Source organism: Centroberyx gerrardi, chromosome 22 (assembly GCF_048128805.1).
Source record: "Centroberyx gerrardi isolate f3 chromosome 22, fCenGer3.hap1.cur.20231027, whole genome shotgun sequence".
Classification (NCBI taxonomy): domain Eukaryota; kingdom Metazoa; phylum Chordata; class Actinopteri; order Beryciformes; family Berycidae; genus Centroberyx; species Centroberyx gerrardi.
Genome location: NC_136018.1, coordinates 17,351,477 through 17,371,174, shown reverse-complemented (window position 1 = coordinate 17,371,174; position 19,698 = coordinate 17,351,477). Strand labels below are relative to the sequence as shown.

At 43.5% G+C, this 19,698-nt stretch overlaps 1 protein-coding gene and 2 non-coding genes across 3 annotated transcripts; 2 read left to right on the top strand and 1 right to left on the bottom strand.

Annotated features, from left to right (window-relative positions):
• Window positions 1-351: 351 nt before the first annotated feature.
• Window positions 352-7,695, top strand: map3k8 (mitogen-activated protein kinase kinase kinase 8). The gene is made up of 8 exons (XM_071896944.2): window positions 352-465; window positions 1,404-1,769; window positions 1,945-2,115; window positions 2,872-3,133; window positions 4,218-4,324; window positions 5,388-5,540; window positions 6,389-6,635; window positions 6,794-7,695. The coding sequence occupies exons 2-8, from the start codon at window positions 1,431-1,433 to the stop codon at window positions 6,916-6,918; spliced, it is 1,404 nt and encodes a 467-aa protein (XP_071753045.1). The 5' UTR covers window positions 352-465; window positions 1,404-1,430; the 3' UTR covers window positions 6,919-7,695.
• Window positions 7,696-14,769: 7,074 nt separating this feature from the next.
• On the bottom strand, window positions 14,770-14,851 carry trnas-aga (transfer RNA serine (anticodon AGA)). Its single transcript has one exon. It is a non-coding gene; the product is annotated as a tRNA-Ser (tRNA).
• A 445-nt stretch (window positions 14,852-15,296) lies between these two features.
• Window positions 15,297-15,378, top strand: trnas-aga (transfer RNA serine (anticodon AGA)). The gene has a single exon. It is a non-coding gene; the product is annotated as a tRNA-Ser (tRNA).
• The last annotated feature ends 4,320 nt before the right edge of the window (window positions 15,379-19,698 follow it).

Sequence of the window (19,698 nt, the reverse complement as noted above, 5' to 3'; positions counted from 1 at the left end):
CTCATTAGGGTCATCAATACTTTCAAGTTGCTACTGTCTTTAGTTGGAATGAATATGTACGATTATGAAAGCGTTTTTTTATTTCTTTATCATGAGAAGGTGTTGCTTTTTCCAACTGCAAGGGCAAAACACGTTTTCCCACAGGAAACCACCCAGCTCCTCCGTGGAAGGTGATAAATAGCATGCACTGACATTAAACAATGAGCACATGAACTGTGTTTCTCACCTGGGAATGTAAAAGAAAGGGAAAAGAAAAACGAAACTTACAGAGCGTTGGAAGTCAGTATTTGGTACTTGACATTAGCCAGCACCTACGCACTGCTCTACTTCCTCTGTTTACTTCCTTGTAAACGTCAGTAGTCTCGTATCGTCCGCAGTTTCACTGTTCAGTCAGCCCGTGTTGGACGCAGGAGACGCACTATGGCGAGAGTACAGTCAAATTAAGCTTCTGACTCAAAGATTAATGTAAGTAATCCATGTTTGTTTCTTGTTAATATATCTCACTCACTTTGTTAACAGTGAGCTGTATTACTGTTTAAAGCAATTATTTGTGTCCATCCTAACGAGAAGCTCACTGTTAATATCTGTATTAAGGACTTACAGTGTGTCTGTGGTGGTCAGTAGTGTGTTTAGTGACTTTATCGACTTTATTTTTTTTATTTAGCTGCTATCGTGTTACTATTGGATTTTGTTTTTCTGACCTACACTAGCTGCATCATATGTTGAAGTTTTGCTGTGATATCTGTATTGTATCCCGAAGGATTACTTTAGTACCTTTTTCCTATAGGCAGTTAAGGATGTGTAATGTAAAGCTATACAGTTTAACAATAGACACTGTGGCCTTCTACTAGCCTACACGACCAATATTGAGAAATATGTCTTGAAATGTGATTGCTGCAGCTGTATCTGCACTTCAGGATTATGATAATGGAATCAAACAGTGGGAACTTGTTCAGGATGAACAAGTGGAATGACAGGCAGGCATATCCTTCCATATTCCCTAAAACATAGTTAACATAGCATTTAACTATAATTTGCATGCAATGATATGTGCAGCAAGGTGGATGCCATTTCCCCTTCACACCCCTACCCCAGAAATTTGCTTTTTGTCAACTTGATGAGCAACATCCTGGGTGTTGCACTGCTATAAAACAAGGTTCAAGCTGCCCTGGGGGCTTCCCAGATTGCTGTGAAACTCCCTTCATTTGCTTGGAAAGCGCCCCTCCCATGTCTCTCCAGCAAGCTGCACCGGCAGGCTTTAGTGTTATTGTGTATCCTGCTCTGCCCACAGTGACAGGTCAGGTTGTTTCAGCCATGAGCTGACTGATGACTCATGGGATCTCTGTTATTCTGGAAAAAAAAACAACTGACCACATACTGAACTCTCCGATGTTTCATTGCAGAGCCAGGAGGACAAGTCAAGAATCAAGATGGAGTACAAATATGACAGCGGAATAGAACTCTTGTTGGCTCACATGAATATAGAGGACATCATCGACGCTGTGGAGACTCTCTATCACATTAAGGAAGAGGAAGAAGTAGGCTCGTCGTTCGAAGAAGAGGAAGGCCTCTCCCAGGAGGAGATGGACGAGAACGAGGAGGCGGGGGACAGCGGGGACTCGGTGGGCCCGGGGGGTCAGCAGAAGGGTCACGGCGGCGTCCGGTACGGGACGGTGCCGGACCTCTTGGCCTTCGTCAACCTCCTGTCCAGCATGCAGCTGGCTGCCCTGCAGCACCTGCCTGAGGAGATGGGAGTCCTGCTGAATAAGGTGAGAGGTTGTTAGAGTTGAACCTTTTTTTTCTGCTTTGCTGTCCCCATAACAAGGGAGTGAATGTTTGTGTGCATCACATTTGTCTGTGTCAGTATGCCTTTCGCTGTGTTTATGCTTTGATGAAGCCCAGGGCAGCTTGTTATTTTCCTTTTTAACCGGCTCTTGTTTGCAGAAGGACATGGCTGTGAAGAACGGCCGCTACCAGATCGATATGGACGTGGTCCTGTTTCCATGGAAGTTGACCTACAAGAATCCCGGCTCTGGCCTCGTGCCCAAGGGCTCCTTTGGGAAAGTCCACTTGGCTCAGGACAGCAAAACCAGGAAAAGAATGGCATGCAAACTGGTGAGTCCTGCCGAACAATGATTGGAATGCGACCTGAGTGGATTTCTCGAAACTGCTGGCCTAAGTGCCAAGAATTTAATCTGCCAAGTATCGTTGTTTACGAAGCAATCACTGTGTCTAAATAATGAATTAATGTCAACATGACATTTTACATGTTTGCCCTTTGTACACGCTATCAGTGTGCTGTAAAAGGGGAACATTGTTTTTAAAAGAAGAACCATTCCTCTGTAACTGACTTGCAAAACTGGCCAAGATCACTGAAAGAATGGAAACTTAAGAGAAACTCCCCACAGCAGCTCCTCTGGACCGATCTGACAGTGGTGAATTATGATATTGCTTAAAACCTGACATAACTGCTAAATATTAAATATGTTAGTTTGCTATTCTGTTGATATATCTGCTTTGATTTGAGTGGGACACTAGCAACCCCTGGCAAACTTCCTATTATTTTCTTATCTGATCCAGCTCTCTTCACCTGGGAGGGGCGAGGTGTATTTAGACTTACTAGCAATGGAAAATATTAACAGGCAAGACAGGAGTGGTTTCCTGGCCTGGCGTTATCACATATGTTTACAGATGCACTGTTAACAGTACACTGTAAAAAGCTTATCAGCAGCAGTTCAGTAGCCGGTTCTCCAATTTACAATATATTTCCTGCACATCACCAGGCAGCCTGGGATACGGGATGCTAACACTTACACTAATCAAAGTAATCATTGTTGATGGTCTTACTAAACATTGATATCATTCTCCTAGATCCCCATGGAGAACTTCAAAGCGGCCGATGTGGAGATCCAGGCCCGGTTCCGTCACGAGAACATCGCCGAGCTGTACGGCGCTCTGCTCTGGGACCAGACCGTCCACCTGTTCATGGAGGCCGGCGAGGGCGGCTCGGTTCTGGAGAAGCTGGACAGCTGCGGGCCCATGAGGGAGTTTGAGGTCATCTGGGTGACCAAGCAGGTGCTGCGGGGCCTGGAGTACCTCCACTCCCACAACGTCATCCACCACGATATCAAACGTAAGCGCAAAGCACAAACGTGCTCTTCCTCTTTCGGGCCTTTGATGATTTAGTCTCACTAATGACAGATGTGTTGGGTTGTTATTAGCTAGTACAGGCAGTTCAGGAAAGTGTGTGACGTCACTTTACGTCAAACGCAAACCACGGACGGATATAGTTCTTGAGAGAGCCTTAAGTGCCTTTCAGGAAATAGTTGAATCATTCAACACACAGCCAGGCCAAATAGACCACAGATATGAGACACAGATATGAGATACAGACAGTCTTGCGCAGTACGTTTTACTGAATATTAGATCAGAGTTTCGGCTGCCTCCCCTGCAGGCTTGTTGAAGGCCTTGTGAGGCGGAAGCTGAGGTGTTTACAGGTAGCCGGAACACACAAAAAATCTGGTAATGACTGACAGAGATTGCCGGAACACAGGAAGCTAGTTCGGCTGAGTTTTGAGGTTTGATGTGAGCTAATCTCAAGCACTCACTCAGTTCGACCACAGCAGCACTGGGATCAAAGCATTCTCCAGCCGTCTGTCAGCCAGTCGTGACCTAAAGGCTGTTTGGTGTCTGGAAATTCCAGCCTGCTCCTCCCTGCTTCCCATGCTCCCTCCTTCAAGAAGGGTTAAATGTAGGGTGCTGAGAGGCAAGTGAGTTACGACAACGGCCAGCTTTGTGGCCTGGAAGCCTGACGCGCTGCTGTGGTCCTCGGTGCTTCCTGCCTCCACTCAAAATATGCAGTTTTACCTCGGTGAGGTAATGAAGCAGAAGGGCGAGAGGTTTCGGAGAGGCCTGCCCTCAAATTATCTCTTAAAATTCCTTGCTAAAAGCATGTCGCACGCTTGTTCGACTTTCTCAGTTATTGCTTTGAAGACTTCAGTGCCCTTTTCCCAGTTCTGTTGAAACCAAAGCAAACGCATTGCAAGCCTCCTATAAAACCAGTACAGCGTGTTTGAGAATTCATTTATTGTGTTAATGTTCATATTTCCTTAAATGCTGGCCCACACAGCCATAGACTAACATAATCTTTTTTGACACAGGCTATGCTTCTGCAAAATCAGTGAATATTAACCCTTCCTTTTTTCCGTTCCCTTTAGCCAGTAACATAGTCCTGATGTCAGACAAGGCGGTGCTGGTGGACTTCGGCCTGACGGTGCAGATGACAGAGGAAATATACACTCCCAGAGACCTGAGAGGAACAGAGGTGAGGAAAAGACCCTGAGATCTGCTGCAGCCTCAGCACATCCTTATTCAGCCGCATTATAGTTGCGTTATTTACAACCTCCTGCACTGTGAGTGTCAGCCTGTGATGGATGTATGGATGGTATCATCCAGAACCAAACTCAGCATGTCTAATGTCTTCGTAATTGCCTTTTCGAGTCTGTACTTATTCCATTTTTTTAATCTATGAACTGGAGTAGCTGTGTTTACGTCTAGGGAAAGCAGCTGTGCTCTGGTTCATGACTCAGGTTAGACACCCTCAGGGATTTAAAAAAATATATTTTGTCTGAAGACGTGTGAGCACTTGTCTGTCACTTTGTCAAAAACGGTCTGCAGCAAAGTTGGAAAGCTAATAACTGGCAGGCATTAGTGTGCAGAATAGTGCACACACTGACCCGACAGGTGCTAATAGTTTCTAGTGGTTATCAGTGTTTGGAGACATTTTAATCCACACTTGGGAAAATTTAGGATGACACAAGGGCTCTCATGAGCTTTTTCCTCCCATCCTGCTTCTTCCTTGTCCCCCCCTGTTTTGACCTCTGTTAGTGTGTGTGTGTGTGTGTGTGTGTGTGTGTGTGTGTTGGGCCTCTTGTGGCTTGGCTGGTGGAAAGTCCCGGGGCAGACACCCAGCAGTAATAATAAAAGAGAGAGGGCTAGCAAACAGACAGTTTGCAATACTGGGCTACTCTGGCTGACATTAACCTGGGAGAGCAGGCTGGAATTTCCAGCAGACTGAGAGAGAGAGAGAGAGAGAGAGAGATGAACTCTGGTAGTGTGTTTATTCTTTCACACTCCATGGGCCATTGCACTTTAGCACTCCCCTTACCTCAACTCTTGCCGTCTGGGTCTAAATGTTAGCTTGTTTGATGCATTAAAAAACTCAAGATCATATTGTTTTCTCTTGATTTTCTCGCTGCTTGTTTCACATCAGTCACTTGATTGAAACCATTAAAAGAGGAACTGCTTTCCAAAGACTTCGGTCTGCCGTTATCTTCTGCAGCCCGAGAATATGTCATTCATGTGATGTTTTCCTCATTTTGCCCTAGATGTATATGAGTCCGGAGGTGGTTCTGTGTCGGGGTCACAACACCAAGACGGACATCTACAGCCTAGGCACCACCATCATCCACATGCAGACTGGAAGCCCCCCCTGGGTCCGGAGATATCCTCGCACTGCCTACCCATCCTACCTCTACATTGTGAGTACATGGCACTCGGCATTCATAGTGTACAATAGGATGGATAGTGCATGCTTTAAGTGAATGGATAATCAACTGTATTTGACTTCTTCTCCCCTAGTTGCTTTATTGTGTGTGCACTTTATACTTTTGTATGGAGGGAAAAAGCCACTCCCTTGTAGCCTGGTAGTCTTTTGTTCACACAGCACACAAATGACCTCAATCACTCCTCTATCACACTCCAAACGAATGCCTCATGTCATGAGATGAAGCCAAGATGGACAATATCTTGTGTCTTGATGCACTTTAAAAAGTGACACACTTTTCCATGACCTTGTTTAGTTTTTTCCACAGCCTAGATTATCATGAGATACAGCAGGCTTAACGTGGCTCGTGTTTGCTGCACATGCCCTCAAGGCCCACTTAGTCAGTCAGTCACTACTTCCGTTTCATACTATTAAAGGTTTTCCATGACACAGGTTCTTGATTTCGAGAAGTCCTGTTTCTGTTTTTGAAATGGTTATCTGCCTTTAGTTTTGATTGACAGAATTATTCACTTCCTCATGAAACTGCTGTCACAGAGAAGTGCTGTTTAGAGGCTTAACTCACTATTACAGGCTGTGCTCTGCCACCCCTCTTTGTTCCATTTCAACCACAACCAAACTTGTTTTACGAGCTACTACACACTGACACTGAAAAAAAGCAGCAGTGGAGGAAGGCTTCTGGAGAAATTTAGCATGCATTCAAATTCACGGGAAGCCCTGGGTTTCTGTCCAGTGTTACTGCAACTTGTGCTTCTCTCTGCTGCTCTCGTGTTGTGGTTTTCCTGCAGCTTTGTCTCATTTTTCTTCTGATTTTTCTCTCACCAGATCCACAAGCAGGCGCCCCCTCTGGAGGACATAGCGGAGGACTGCAGCCCGGCCATGCGCTCGTTCCTGGGGCGAGCCCTGGAGAGGAACCCCGCCCAGCGCAGCTCGGCGTCAGAGCTGCTGAAGGACGAGGCCATCAACCCCCCCAGGGAGGACCAGCCGCGCTGCTGGAGCCTGGACTCGGCCCTGGGGGAGGCCAACCACCCCATGCTGCGGCAGCACAGCCAGCAGCCGGACACCACGCAGGGTAAGGGCTGCACCATCAGACTCATTTGTTTCCAATAATACACTCATGGAACGCATGAGCACTGATAGCATCACCGACGTAGGTCACACTTATTTGCAAGCGCACATACTCTCGGATATGCTATTTATGTACTGACGTCTTGCTTCTCCTTCCTGCAGAATCGTCCCTGTACTCTGAGGACTCGGGCCACATGAGGAGGAAGGGCTCCCTGTACATTGACCTGGGGGCCATGGCAGACTACTATAAGCTAGTGAGAGGGCCTCCTGCCTCAGAGTACGGCTAGTGCTGGACCACAGCTCACCATTACTGTGGCTGAACTGTCACTGAAGCCAGCTGCTACTTGGATATTGGCCTTCTGCGTTCATACAGCTCACTGTTCACCGTCAGCAGGACTGATGAATTGTTCAGACAGGCTGGCAGTTGTCAGTGGCATGGCTTGGTGATGAACTGTGAATGTTTGCAAGACTCATGATGGCTTGTAATGAATGAAGAGGAAGGCCTTGATGCTTGCATTGAAATGGACCGATGTCTTATGAGTCTTGGCAACACTGCAGGACAGTGGTTGAAAGAGATGGATCATTCAGCATCTTTGTATTGCATTAACTTTTGGTATTTTTATCTTGTAACTTCTTGTGGGATGTTTGTACATAATATATTGCAATGTGATCGTAAGCAAATTAGCTGTTCAAGTTTATTTCTCATGTAAATATGCCTTATAGGCTTTGTGGATAAGACAGAATTCTGCTTTTTATCATTAATCTGTAAGAATATGTGTGGACTGTACAAACATAATTGTTTGATAATGCGGCTCTTCATGGACTTATTCATGTTAGTTCCTATGGAATATGAATAACATTATCATAGCAATTGCTATGCAAATTACCCTTCTATGGATTACATATGATCTTAAAGTTTTGTTTTGTACATCCTGTGAGATGAAACTGTGCTTTTTACTACATAAAAAAAACTATTGTTTTCCATTAGTTTTGAGCATAAAAAGTGGCTAATGTTTGAACCTGAAAATGTGTCACGAGTCATGCCATTGTGTCAATAAAATGAAAATGCAATACTGTTTCTGTTTATTCAGATCACAAGTAATTAGCAGCTTCAACAGATTTGTCAGCCTGGATTTGCCATTTCACAACAGGAATATATTTGGTTCCAGTGAAAAGGGATATAAAAAAGTTCAATATTTCACCATGTTGTGTTTCACTTTCAGTCTGCAGCCTGCTTCACTTTGCTTCTGTAACAAAATGCCCGGACCATTAGCTCTCTGAATAAGTGACAGCAACATATTTTACACTCTGAAACTTGCGGAAGCTGGTTGGTCATGTTGGATCTAAGCCTGAGACTCACATCAGGATATTATCTCTGAGCAGCATCAGACGACAACAAGGGGTTTTCTGCTTCAATCCTCTCATGGTTTCCAGCTGTAAAACCAGACTGCGCTCACAGATCTGGCTTCTGATAAAGGTGTGACAGTCAAGATGAGTATTAATGGAAAGGACAGAAAAGAGCTTTGTTCCAGGTAAGCTGAGGTATGAGCTTCCATGGTGACGGAGGAGTGGGCGGGGAAACTTCCCCTCTTTCTCTCTCTCAAATCTTAGTGGACTTTCTCTCCTCTAATTTTACCATGGAAGTCAATAAAGAAACTGGACAGAAAACCTTGCTGGAAAGTTCACTCACTGAACTCCATGTCTTCAATGTTGAACACAGGTTTTCCACACTGTGTTGCAGCTCTCTGAAGCAGAATACACCCTGCAACTTAAAATCCCATTAGGATGTATGTATGGGACTGTATGAGACTGACTAGCAAGGAATACAATCAAAATTAGAGAAATTTTGATAAGATCAAAATAACTATAATGTAAAGATGAAGCATGAATAATAAATACTGGGTGAAAACCTTTACAGACTAGAGTTTTTGCTTATTGGAAGTAAATACTTTCATATATTTGTTTTTAATTCCTGCCTTTGTGTAGATTTTAGATCAAGCATCCAAAATGAATGCATCATTTTGTGGTGCAAAAATCTGAAAAAGTCCATGGAGTTGTATAATATATTCTTGATATCCAGCATATGTTTCTTACCCACATGGAAGGAGTAATACTGCTTAAGATCCATGAGAGAGATAAAGCCCCACATGAAGTTCAGGATCTTCCTCTAAACTTCAATAGATAGTGCTGATGGCTGAGAATGTTATTGATATTTAATCTATGACAGTATGTGTCATAAGAAGAGAAAATCCCAAAGTGCCATTTCATTAGAAGTGGCATGGTGCAGCTTTACTGGATTCCCCAGCTAGATGCTCTGATAGCACATAAACAGTAGATGAGAGCATTAATAAACTTTTAGTGAAGCTGACTGATACATTATTCTTATCATTCATATTGAGTGGTGGGTGGTATCTACTCCTGATTATGCATCAGGGAAGCCCAAGTGCTTGAAACGTGTGTTTGTCATATCTGTGGCTCCAGCCCACTCTTCCCCTTTCTAACAGCATCATGTGACTGGCTGCTGGTTTGGTGGAGGGAGTTGCTCTGAGTTTTGTCATCAAGTATTATCTGATACAGGAGGCCAAACAATGATATTCACTGGTTTTCTCCCAATATGACAGACTGATACCTCCATCTGCTGGAGGAAGCAGACACAGCTCCCTCAGTCGCTTCCTCTTCTCTAGTTTTACCATGGAAGTCAATGAAGAAACTGCACAGAAACTCACTGAAAAGTGCAGCCTGTTTAAACCTGGAACCAGAACCAAATGTGTTCCAGGTATTTCATACTGTACTTTATGGAAGAAGTTGGAATATTTACTGCTGATTGAGGAAACTTAATTTCCAAAATGACCAACATTAGAAGGAACCAATAGGCCTGAAATTCTGTTCTCTGAATATGAAGCACTAACTTTTTAAAACTGAGTATGGAGCAAACTGAGTGTGTTACACTTCTAACAGCTGGTTAGTTATAGAAGTGACGTTTTATGTTGCATTGTCTTAAAGTTATGTTGGTTTGGTGAAAATAAAAATAAGATGGATGAATTACGCAATTCGTTATTAAACGATTAAATGAATAATTTAGCCTGTAGCCTGATTAGATTAGTAAATTAATTGAATAAGATGTGCTAGGCCGACTATGTTGATAGAGTCACTGTTGCTGTTTCAATGCATCTTCATGTTTATTCCATGATAGATTAATATCTGGTAATAAGTCCAGGTGGGAATGACAATAGGCTACTTTCATATTTGGCAATAAATAGGCTTCTTTTTCCATCCATTTATTTGAAGTTGATCCGCCATTACTTCCTATTACATCATCCAATGTTTAAAAGTAAATGTCGAACATCATCAAAGTTCTGGAAACCCGGACAACCGTCCAGAACATCAGTCATTCGGCTCTGAGACGGAGAAGGAAATCTACGTGCAAATTCACGGCTCTTCGACGACTTTTTCGACGTTTCCACGATTTTTTCGACGTTTTCTCGACATTTTCCTCAACTTTGGTCCATCAGTTGCTCTTCTCGACGGTTTCTCATGGAGCAGGTGAGGAAGAGAGAAACTGTAGGTTAATTTTGGGGGGGTTAAAAAATGTTTATTTTCAAATTGATATCGGCTGTTTATTTTCAAATTGCTCCATGAAGTGTCAGGAAGCTGTGTGAAAGTTCCTGTCGGTTATGTCACTAATGACCAGACTGCTGTGTTGTTCCAGACGAGCAGCAGCCGCCATGTTGTGCCTAGACACCTGCTGGACCACAGCTACTGGAGGAGCCACAGCAAGCTGTCCAGAGCCAGGAAGGAGGTTCAACTCTTTAAACATGATACTGTAGATACTGTCATATACAAGACAACTGCACTGTCCTGTGTCTTATTACATGACCTGACCTCTCTAAATGCATCTTTGTGTTTAAATTGTCTTTATTTTGAGTTATTTTAATTGATTTAAATGAACTTTGTAAGTAGTCTGTATGTGAAAAGGGATTGTACATATGAAGTCTGCTTTGCCATGCCTTGTATTGTGAGGAAAAGTCGTGGTACTGGACAGGTAATAAAAACAATAGAAAGCAGTAGAGTTGTTGTCATTGTTTGTGGTGTTGCTGTTGCTCTCAGGAGAGCGAGGCCCTGCACTCCTCTCCAGCCGCTCCTGTCGGCTCCTCTGGCCCGCAGCAGGCTTCCCCTCGCTCCCTCCCGGCTGAGGACCAGCAGACTAGGTTAGCTGAGTCAGCCTCATCTTCACAACTGACTGTTTAACATTCTGCTACTATTTTATTACTATTCATTTTATTTTACTTTGCCTATAGTTTGAATTCATCCTTTCCTTTGCCTCTCTATTCTATTGTATGTTTGTTTTACTTTTGTATTTTGTTTTTATTTTTTAAAGCACTGTGTAGACTCTGTTTAAGAAAGAGGCTATATAAATAAAGTTTATTATTATTATTATTATTATTATTATTATTATTATTACCTCCGCTGCGCCCCTGGTCTCCAGGCTGGCTGACCCCAGACCCAGATCTGCTCAGTTCCTCCCCCAGCTGGAAGACTCCTCCCTTAGGGCTGAGGTACACTCAATATAATATCATATAATATAATCATATCATATCATATAGAGTAATGATTTTTCACACATGATCTCATAGTGATGAATGTAAAAACATACAACATCCATACAGACTTTCTCTGGGTAACAGGGACTTTCAGTGTAAGAGTGTTGAAATGTCGGTGGGAAACACCAGTTGCTGTAAACCAGTGGTTCTCAACAGGAGACCGGAGACGAGCCCCTGATGATCCACGGCCGCAGCGCAGCAGAGTACCGGCGGCTTTACCACTCGGTCGTGGATCCCATGCTGCGCTTCTCCTCTGGCCGGCCTCGGCCCTACAGCCTGCAGCTGGGGCGCAGGATCAAGCGGCGCCTGTGGGAGGCGGTATCCTTTGGTGCGGGAGGAGAGCAGGTGCCCCACATAGAGATAGATGTTAGTGACGAACCTAAATGTTCTCAGCCGTGCAGGAAGAGGGCCAGGCGCTAAACTAGGCTGCTGCACTAGCTCTGGGCATCTGTACATTAACCGTAGTTTTATATTAAATAGTACAGTCAAGTATGGATTCAATTAAAAGATTCAACTTTATTGATGCCCATGGGGAAATTAGGTCTTTGGCAACAACAGTAATAGAGGTTAATGGTTAATAAAAGCCAAATAGAAATATGCATATAAAAATAGAAAAAGGAAAAAAAAAACTATTTCAGTAAATTCAGAATATGGGGTAACTAAAAATATATAACTAAGTAAACATATGATAAAATAATATTATTATTAATAATAATAATAATAATAATATGGTTAAAAAAAAAAAGGAGTACAATATAAAATAATAAAACAATAAAATACAGTATTGTGTAGCAGCTGACAGTTTAAACATGTTCTCTATGGTATTGAGATCTCCTCACAGGACAGGCTGGCTGCTCACACATGGATTAAGCCTAGTCCTGGACTAACATTTCATTTCCAGTGGAGATCTCCATTGACGTAAAGTTTTCAGGACTAGGCTTTGTCCGTGTCCGAGCAGCCGGCCCAAAGTGTCATGGGAACTGACCCACCTGGGTTAGGTGACGTGGATAATGAGACAGAAGCTAGAAGCAGCTCATGCTACTGAGCGTTTGATTCCACGCTGTGCTGCAGGTCGGAGGTGACAGATAGTTGAGCTGTTTCACTTTAGGCAGCAGCAGATCGGCCCGCTCACCAATCTGGACAGGAGAGCTCGTCGTCACGGTTACCTCTCTAGGTAGCGATGATGCAGGACCCGTTGGGAATCTTTGGTCCTATTGGTTGTTGCCTCTCCCAAAGGCTCCTGTGCTGCTCCATTAAGATTTCTCCCTACAGAAGTCACATGGAGCAGCACTGGAGCCTTTGGGAGAGACGACCAATAGGACCAGAGATTCGGGACCTGCATCAGGGCCGCTCTCTGGGTCGCTGCTGCCTCTAGCCGAACTTCTCTCTCTCTAAACCTCCTCAAGTGTCCCGCATCGGTGGGCTCTGCTGGGTAGAGGTCCGGCTCACTGGCGTCCATATCGCCCCGCTCGGTGTTGACGCGAACGGTCCGGCTGGGTTAAACGCCCCCGTCTCAGCGTCACCGTTCCCCCGTGTGGCTAGGGAGCCGGTCGAGGCAGGATTTCCTTCACCCCTTTTCTTCGATCACCTCGGCGTCTTGCGGGGGGTTTGAGTGACCCTTCACCCCTGAAAGCTGGCCTTAGCGTCTGGCAGGGCCAGCAGGCCTCAGGTAGCGCCTTGCACCTGGGCCTATGGCGACATGGTGCAGCGTCTGGCGGCCACTGTCAGCCCAGGGGGGTCAACAGTGTATATTTGTAAATAGTTTGTTTGGTGTGACATAGTTGACGGGTTCGGGGCGGTTTGGACCTGCACCATCTCCTCGACGTGTTTTAAATTGTCCCATAACACAAAGTGTCCTGTGAAGAGGTGATCTCTGCACTCAGAGAACCATGGTTACAATGCAACTTCTGTTCCTGCAGGTACTTACAGTTGTTACAGACAGTTACTGCAGTCACAACTGCTTACTTAAATAGGAAGTACTAAGATAGGAATATGTGCTAAATATAGGCCTATAATTATAAGCATAATACAACAAAAATAATAATAATCCAAAAATTATAAAAATAAAAATAATAAAAGATAATACAAAAAATTATAATAATAAGTAAAACATAAATACCAGTATAAAAAATGTATGTGTGTTTTGTGAAATTTGTAGGGAATTATTGTAGTTATTGTATAGTTGCCTTATTCTTAAATAAAGCCCTCTTTATCTTATGCAAATTGTTTGTGTGTTTGTTTTTTCATTTATTTTATGAAACTTATGTCACTATGTGGGACGCTCTGACATGACCTGTTTGAAAAATGATTAAGGCAACACTTTATTTGGATAGTGTGATGTTACTCAACTGAGTAGATGTTCAACAATGTGTCACTCGCCTTTTTGATGCATCTCCTCTCTATGTGACCCTGACCTGAGCCTAACCCAACCCAACCCAACCTGACCCTGTTTCTAACATTAACCCTAAGATGAACCCTTGCCCAGACATTGAATATCTATTGGCTTTTCACACAGTTATGAGTATCACTTGAAACTCAGAAGACTCTTTAGTGACACGTTCTAGTCACTTGATAGGAAGTTGAGTATCAACACTGGACTATCAAATAAAGTGTGACCACTGATAGTCAGTGAAGCAGGCCTACATTTAAATCTCTTCCACCTCACTTCACCCACTGGCAGCCATGCAGTTTGAATGTGTTGTAGAGCGGTGGTTCTCAACCTCATGAGACCTTAAAATGAGGCGATGCCTACCTGCGACCCCCAGTCACAGGCTGCATATGCAGAGTGATGAACAGTTCATGATTTTCCCTTTCCAGGTTGTTTCGTTTGATTAGTTGTGAGAGGAGGCATGGAGGCTGAAAACTAACAGAGCTGAGATCACATTCAAATAAACCGATAATTAAGTCAATACGTCACTGAAGGCAGATAAACTCTCTGTAAGAGTTTGTGAGGACGGTGTTACTCTCTACTCTTGGTGTTTTATGGTCTCAGTGGAGGCCTGTCATGGAAGAGTTAAAGAGTGTTACACAGGACATCCAACCATGTAGGAGGAGGGACAAAAAAAGCACCCTGAATGTTTTCGGCCTTTTACAGTATAACTTAAAGCTACACTAAGCGTTTTTCCGATCACTAGAGGGTGACCACACACAGCAAAGCTACTGGGCGACGGAAGCCTTTAAGAACAAATCGTGCATAAAGGCTAAAATTCACTTTGCCAGATTTTTCTCCCGCTGAAGGTTACCTGTCCCACAGTGAAGAGGTAGGTAGCAAGTTTACTAGTTGAACAAGCTCGCTTCATGGATTCTGCCATTACCAGAATTTTTTTCAGGGAGGGGAGGGGGAGAGCGCTGCTTTCAAACAGCGAGGGAGGAGACGAGCTAGTTTTAAAAAAAGTTCAAGCTACGACTTGGGCCGAACCTGACAACAAGCTTTAAGTAAGATTCAGATTGTTGTCACTCCACTAACATGGCAGCATTTCCTACACTTAACATTTGTAACTGCTCTCCAACATGCCATTGTTATGGTATGAAGACCAACGTTGTCGGCAGGATTCGAATCTGCGCGGGGAAACCCCAATAGATTTCTAGTCCATCGCCTTAACCACTCGGCCACAACAACTCACATTATTGACAACACCGACACATAGAAATTAAACTTGCCATTGAATGCTGTGAGAAACCACTTTTTCCTGGAGTATAGATTTTACCAGTGTTGGTCTATATTCACACTGGTTTCACACTGGTAAAACACAAGGTAATTTAGCCTCTGTAGTAGAATTAGGCTCAGAAAGCCCTCAAATCACCATTTGCAATTTTATACAGTTATTTGAAGCTCTATAACTATTTAAACAGCCCAGTGTTGTCAGCAGGATTTAAACCTACGAGGGACACAATAGATTTCTAGTCCATCACACTAACCTCTCAACCATTAACTCAACATACTATTGTGCTTTGAGTTTATCAGCATTTTAACTCCTCTATAAACATGAAGGCGCTCAAATATGAGTAAGTTCGGGTTGGCAAATGTCTGGTTTCTTTTCTGTGTGTAACCACGTCTGATGTGAGTTGTCGTGGCCGAGTGGTTAAGGCGATGGACTAGAAATCCATTGGGGTTTCCCCGCGCAGGTTCGAATCCTGCCGACAACGACACACTGTTTTCACTGTGGGGAGAAACAACACTGCTGGCTTGACTGTATTGTAGACTGTCCTTTCTGTCTCAAACACACAAAATACCAACAATCACATCAATGGGTTTTCTAACCAGGATCACTTGAAGCTCAGCTCAGCAGCCCAGACAAATGTGAAGCTTTGAATGTGATAAGCTGTTGCTCGTCATATAGCCTACCCAACCATCATAAAGGCCCAGGGTGAAAATAACCGTGATTATCCTTTAAATGGGAATAACAGTAAATTTTTAGAACAGAGATGAGCAACCATGGAGGGCCAAGAGTCAGGAGGTTTTCATTCCAACCAATCACTACACCTGGGGCCTCATTTATAAAACATTGCATGCACACAGAACCGGCCTGAAAAATGCGTGCGCCACTTTCCACGCAGATTTTCGGATTTATAAAAACAAACTTGGTGTGAAAATGTGCGCACCGCCACGGAAACTTTGACCCATGCGTGCGCACATTTTGGAGACAGTGGGGAACGGCGACTTGGATGGCAAAGTAGTGAAATAAAGTAAAAAATGGCCTTTACACTCAGTTAATTTCCAGGCCGACTCCACATCAATTTAGAAACCCCTCTAATAATAATATTCTGTGTCAGAAGAACGTCTCGGCTACAACTAAATAGCGTCTTTGTTGCTTTAGTTTGAAAGCCGATCATTTGGACTGGATGTCTCAAGGTAATAAATAATGATGCGTTATGGTTACATGGCACACAGGGCGCATTAGCCAGCTGTTCACCGCCGGTCGCAGTGGCTGATCCCCCGAGTCAGACAACGAGAATAAAGAACATTAGTATTAACTAATTAACATTAGCTACTGTGACATGTTGCCTCTCAACAAACTTTTTCTGGTTGGTGAAGCCCGAACTGAGGCCACCGGGGAAATTTCTCTTTTCCGTCTGGCTCCAGCTTTGCCATTTTCTCACACAGAGAATGGAATGACAAGCACATTTGCATACACATCGGTATCCACCCCCACACCCAATGACTCGGACCTGGACCTGGACCCTAGCCCCTCAGAGTTACGGGGCGGAGTATGAGGCTTGTGCACGTGCGCAACATTTCAAGTTGACTGTGATTTATAAAGGGGAAATTGTGTGCAGGTGTGCGTACGCACGGTTTTCTAAGTCTGATTATTTTTGTTTGTATGTACTTTTCCTCTTTTGTGCGCACGTAACCTTTTAGTGTGGAATCCACGCACAGTTTTATAAATGAGGCCCCAAGTGATTTGACAGAGTAGCCTAGTTCCTCCTCTCTGGCTGAAGTTGTGCTAATCAGTGAAATCACTGAAATGGTGCAGTGATTGTTTGGAATGAAACTTGCAGTGTCCATGACACCTGGTTGCTCATCCCTGATCTACAAAGCTCTCTGTTGGTCCAGTACAGTCAAGCCAGTAGAGTCAGCTGTTTCACACCACAGTGAAAACAGTCGTTGTCGGCAGGATTTGAACCTGCGCGGGGAAACCCACACATGTGTCATGCTCTCTGGATTCATGAGGCGTAAACCTGTCAGTTCCCACATGGACTCCAGCAATCCTTGAATCATGCTACGGGTTTCTTCAACCCCACGAGTTCTCCTTCTGCAATGCTTGGCCAGCTCGCTAGAGCTGATGTTGGCCAGAATTTGCGCTTCTGTAGGAACATGACCCCCATGCTTTTTTGTCAGCTCTGCTCTCTTGGCCTCCTTGAGATGACAGATGTCATCCTTGTCCCACTCAAAAATACAACTGGACAACTTTGAGCAGAAAGTGCCATAGAGAGGATGGTGTTCTGTCGTGAGACCAGTAGTGAATCGCCTTATGAAGTGGAAAATATCCAGTCTCACTTTGGACTTCCACGGTTGAAACCAGACAAGAACTGGGGGTACATCTGTACAAATGAGCAACAAGGGGTGAATTTATGCATTTTGTTATAACTCAAATTTCAACAATCAAGAGCACTTCTAAGTCTTTTCCCAGGTAATTGTATGACAATCATGACATAAAGGGCAGTTTATAGTACAACGATTTATGAACGCCCGATGGACATCGCTACAAAATCACCAACATTCTATCATCGCTCAACTTTGATTTTGGATGCTGTTGCTCATAAAAAGTATAAACACTAGAGCGATTATAGAACGCAGAGGTTCAGTCATTTGCTCTCATCTAGTTACTTTACTTTGTTACTATAGTTCTAAATAGCAACTAGTTACTTTACTAAGTTAGTCTTTATTAAAAGTAACTCAGTCGAGTGCTTTCAAGTTACCCGCTTAAAAACTTCACAACCTTTATGTCTTCTGGTGATGTTCTCACTAGTAGGCTATAGAAATCATCACCGAGTACACTGCTGTTATCTACTTATCTGTTATCTACTTAACAAGCAGCTTTCATTTATTCGGGGTCTGATCGTCTTTATGGTAAACTAGTATGATCACAGAGGCAGCCTTGATTAATCATGTCTGGTCTAAAAAATAAACGGGATAGCGCTCACAACACATTGGCAAGTGCTTTCAGTTCTCAGATGTACAGGTAACAATAATGTTCTTACCCTTTTCTTTCATCAGTTCAAAGTAATGCAAATATTCCCAGGTTGTGAAGTTTATTGTTGTGTCCGTTCTGAAAGCGAGTCAGAGCCTACAGACTCCACCGCCTCCAACCAGCTGCTGCAGTCTGCTTTTAATAACGCCATGCAACGAAATATATATTTTTGAAATTGCACCAATTGAAAATTTAACCATTTGAAAGGAAAATAATAATACAGTTTGTAAACCAGTCTGCAGAATAGCCTAATGTACCTACATGTTATGTAACTGCTTTTGCAATGTTATTTTTCACTCTTTCTTTTTAAATAAGAAGTTTCATTCAAGTAAATCTATTGTCTTTATCCAGGTCTAGATAAATAGCATAAATTGTCTCCTCAGTGTACGTTTTATTCTACAGTCTATTATAAAAGTACGGTCTTCCAGAGCTGTTGATTACCGTTTAATTTGAGCTCAGAGAATTAATCGACGTTAGGATAAGAGAGTTCCATAATGTTGTCATGACAACTGAGCCAGCGATGGGGTCAAAGTTCAATCCAATTTAAGTCTCAGCGATGGGCGCAACGACCATCGCAACGATGACAGATCGCCTGTCGCTGGAAGTATAAACAACATGTCATTGCGACCGACGATAGAATATGATCATCTCTGGTGGTGACGATCATAAATCGCTGTACTATAAACTGCCCTTAACACAGTTAGCAACTGGTGGCAACCTATCATATAGAATGAAGTACCTTATTCCAACAATTAGAATTTTCATCTCATGTGAGTGTGCATTAAGTTAAACCTGTTTAAAAAAAGGTTGCATTCATTTTATACGTCAAGATTTTTACTTAGTGCACCTTTAAGAAAAAATTAAGTACTACACATGTTGAAGGTCACACACCTGTCGTGCTGCAGCAATCCCTGTCAACATAAATAACATCTGGCTCTGGCTCCCCAGCATCCTGGTAGCGCTTGATGATGCCTTGACACAAGTCATCTAGGCCAGCTCCCTCACCAGTGGTTAGAACACAGTTCAGGATTTGGCCAAATTCGTTACCAATATTTGTCATCCATGTAGCTGTGTCTGCAATGCCACCTGCAAGTTTTTTTTGTGATCTATACAAAAAAAGAAATATCAGTATAACAACATCAAGTATATTCAATCAACATCAATGAAAATCAGTGGCCATATGTTGAGGTAATGACACCTTTCAACTCATCAAGATGACCCAGGATCTCGTTGGCATGGACAGTCTCAAGCCACTGTGCCAGGGGTAAGGGGTAGAAGGGTGGTGGCCGCTGATAAACAGCTTCAGACTGGGTCAGAGCACCTCTCTTTTTGTGAAGCTCACAATCCGATAGGTAGTCTAGGGTCCGTCTTGCCCGCTCCTCACTATGAATTTCTTCAAGTGCTTGCTGCAAGTAACTTGAGCTGTTCCCTATAGTTCTCGGCTTCAATAATGTCACACATTTTCTGTCCAGAGCCAGCTGAGTGGTGAGAACAGCTGGAAATTTGTTTCTGTGTGCAGGATCGAGTTGATTGAGTATCTCCATACTCCAAGGGCAGACGGGAATCATACACTTACTGCAACAGGGATAGTCCCCTCCAACCAAGTAGTACCTGGAGTCTAGATCAATGACTTCCCTCACTTTTGTGTATATTCCCGAGTGGTGCATCTTCACATTGCACTGCATGCATTTCAAAGGAATGCCCCACATCCGCATATGATCCACATATATAATATGTCATACAGATTTATGTCAGCCTAAAAAAGGCAGACAAA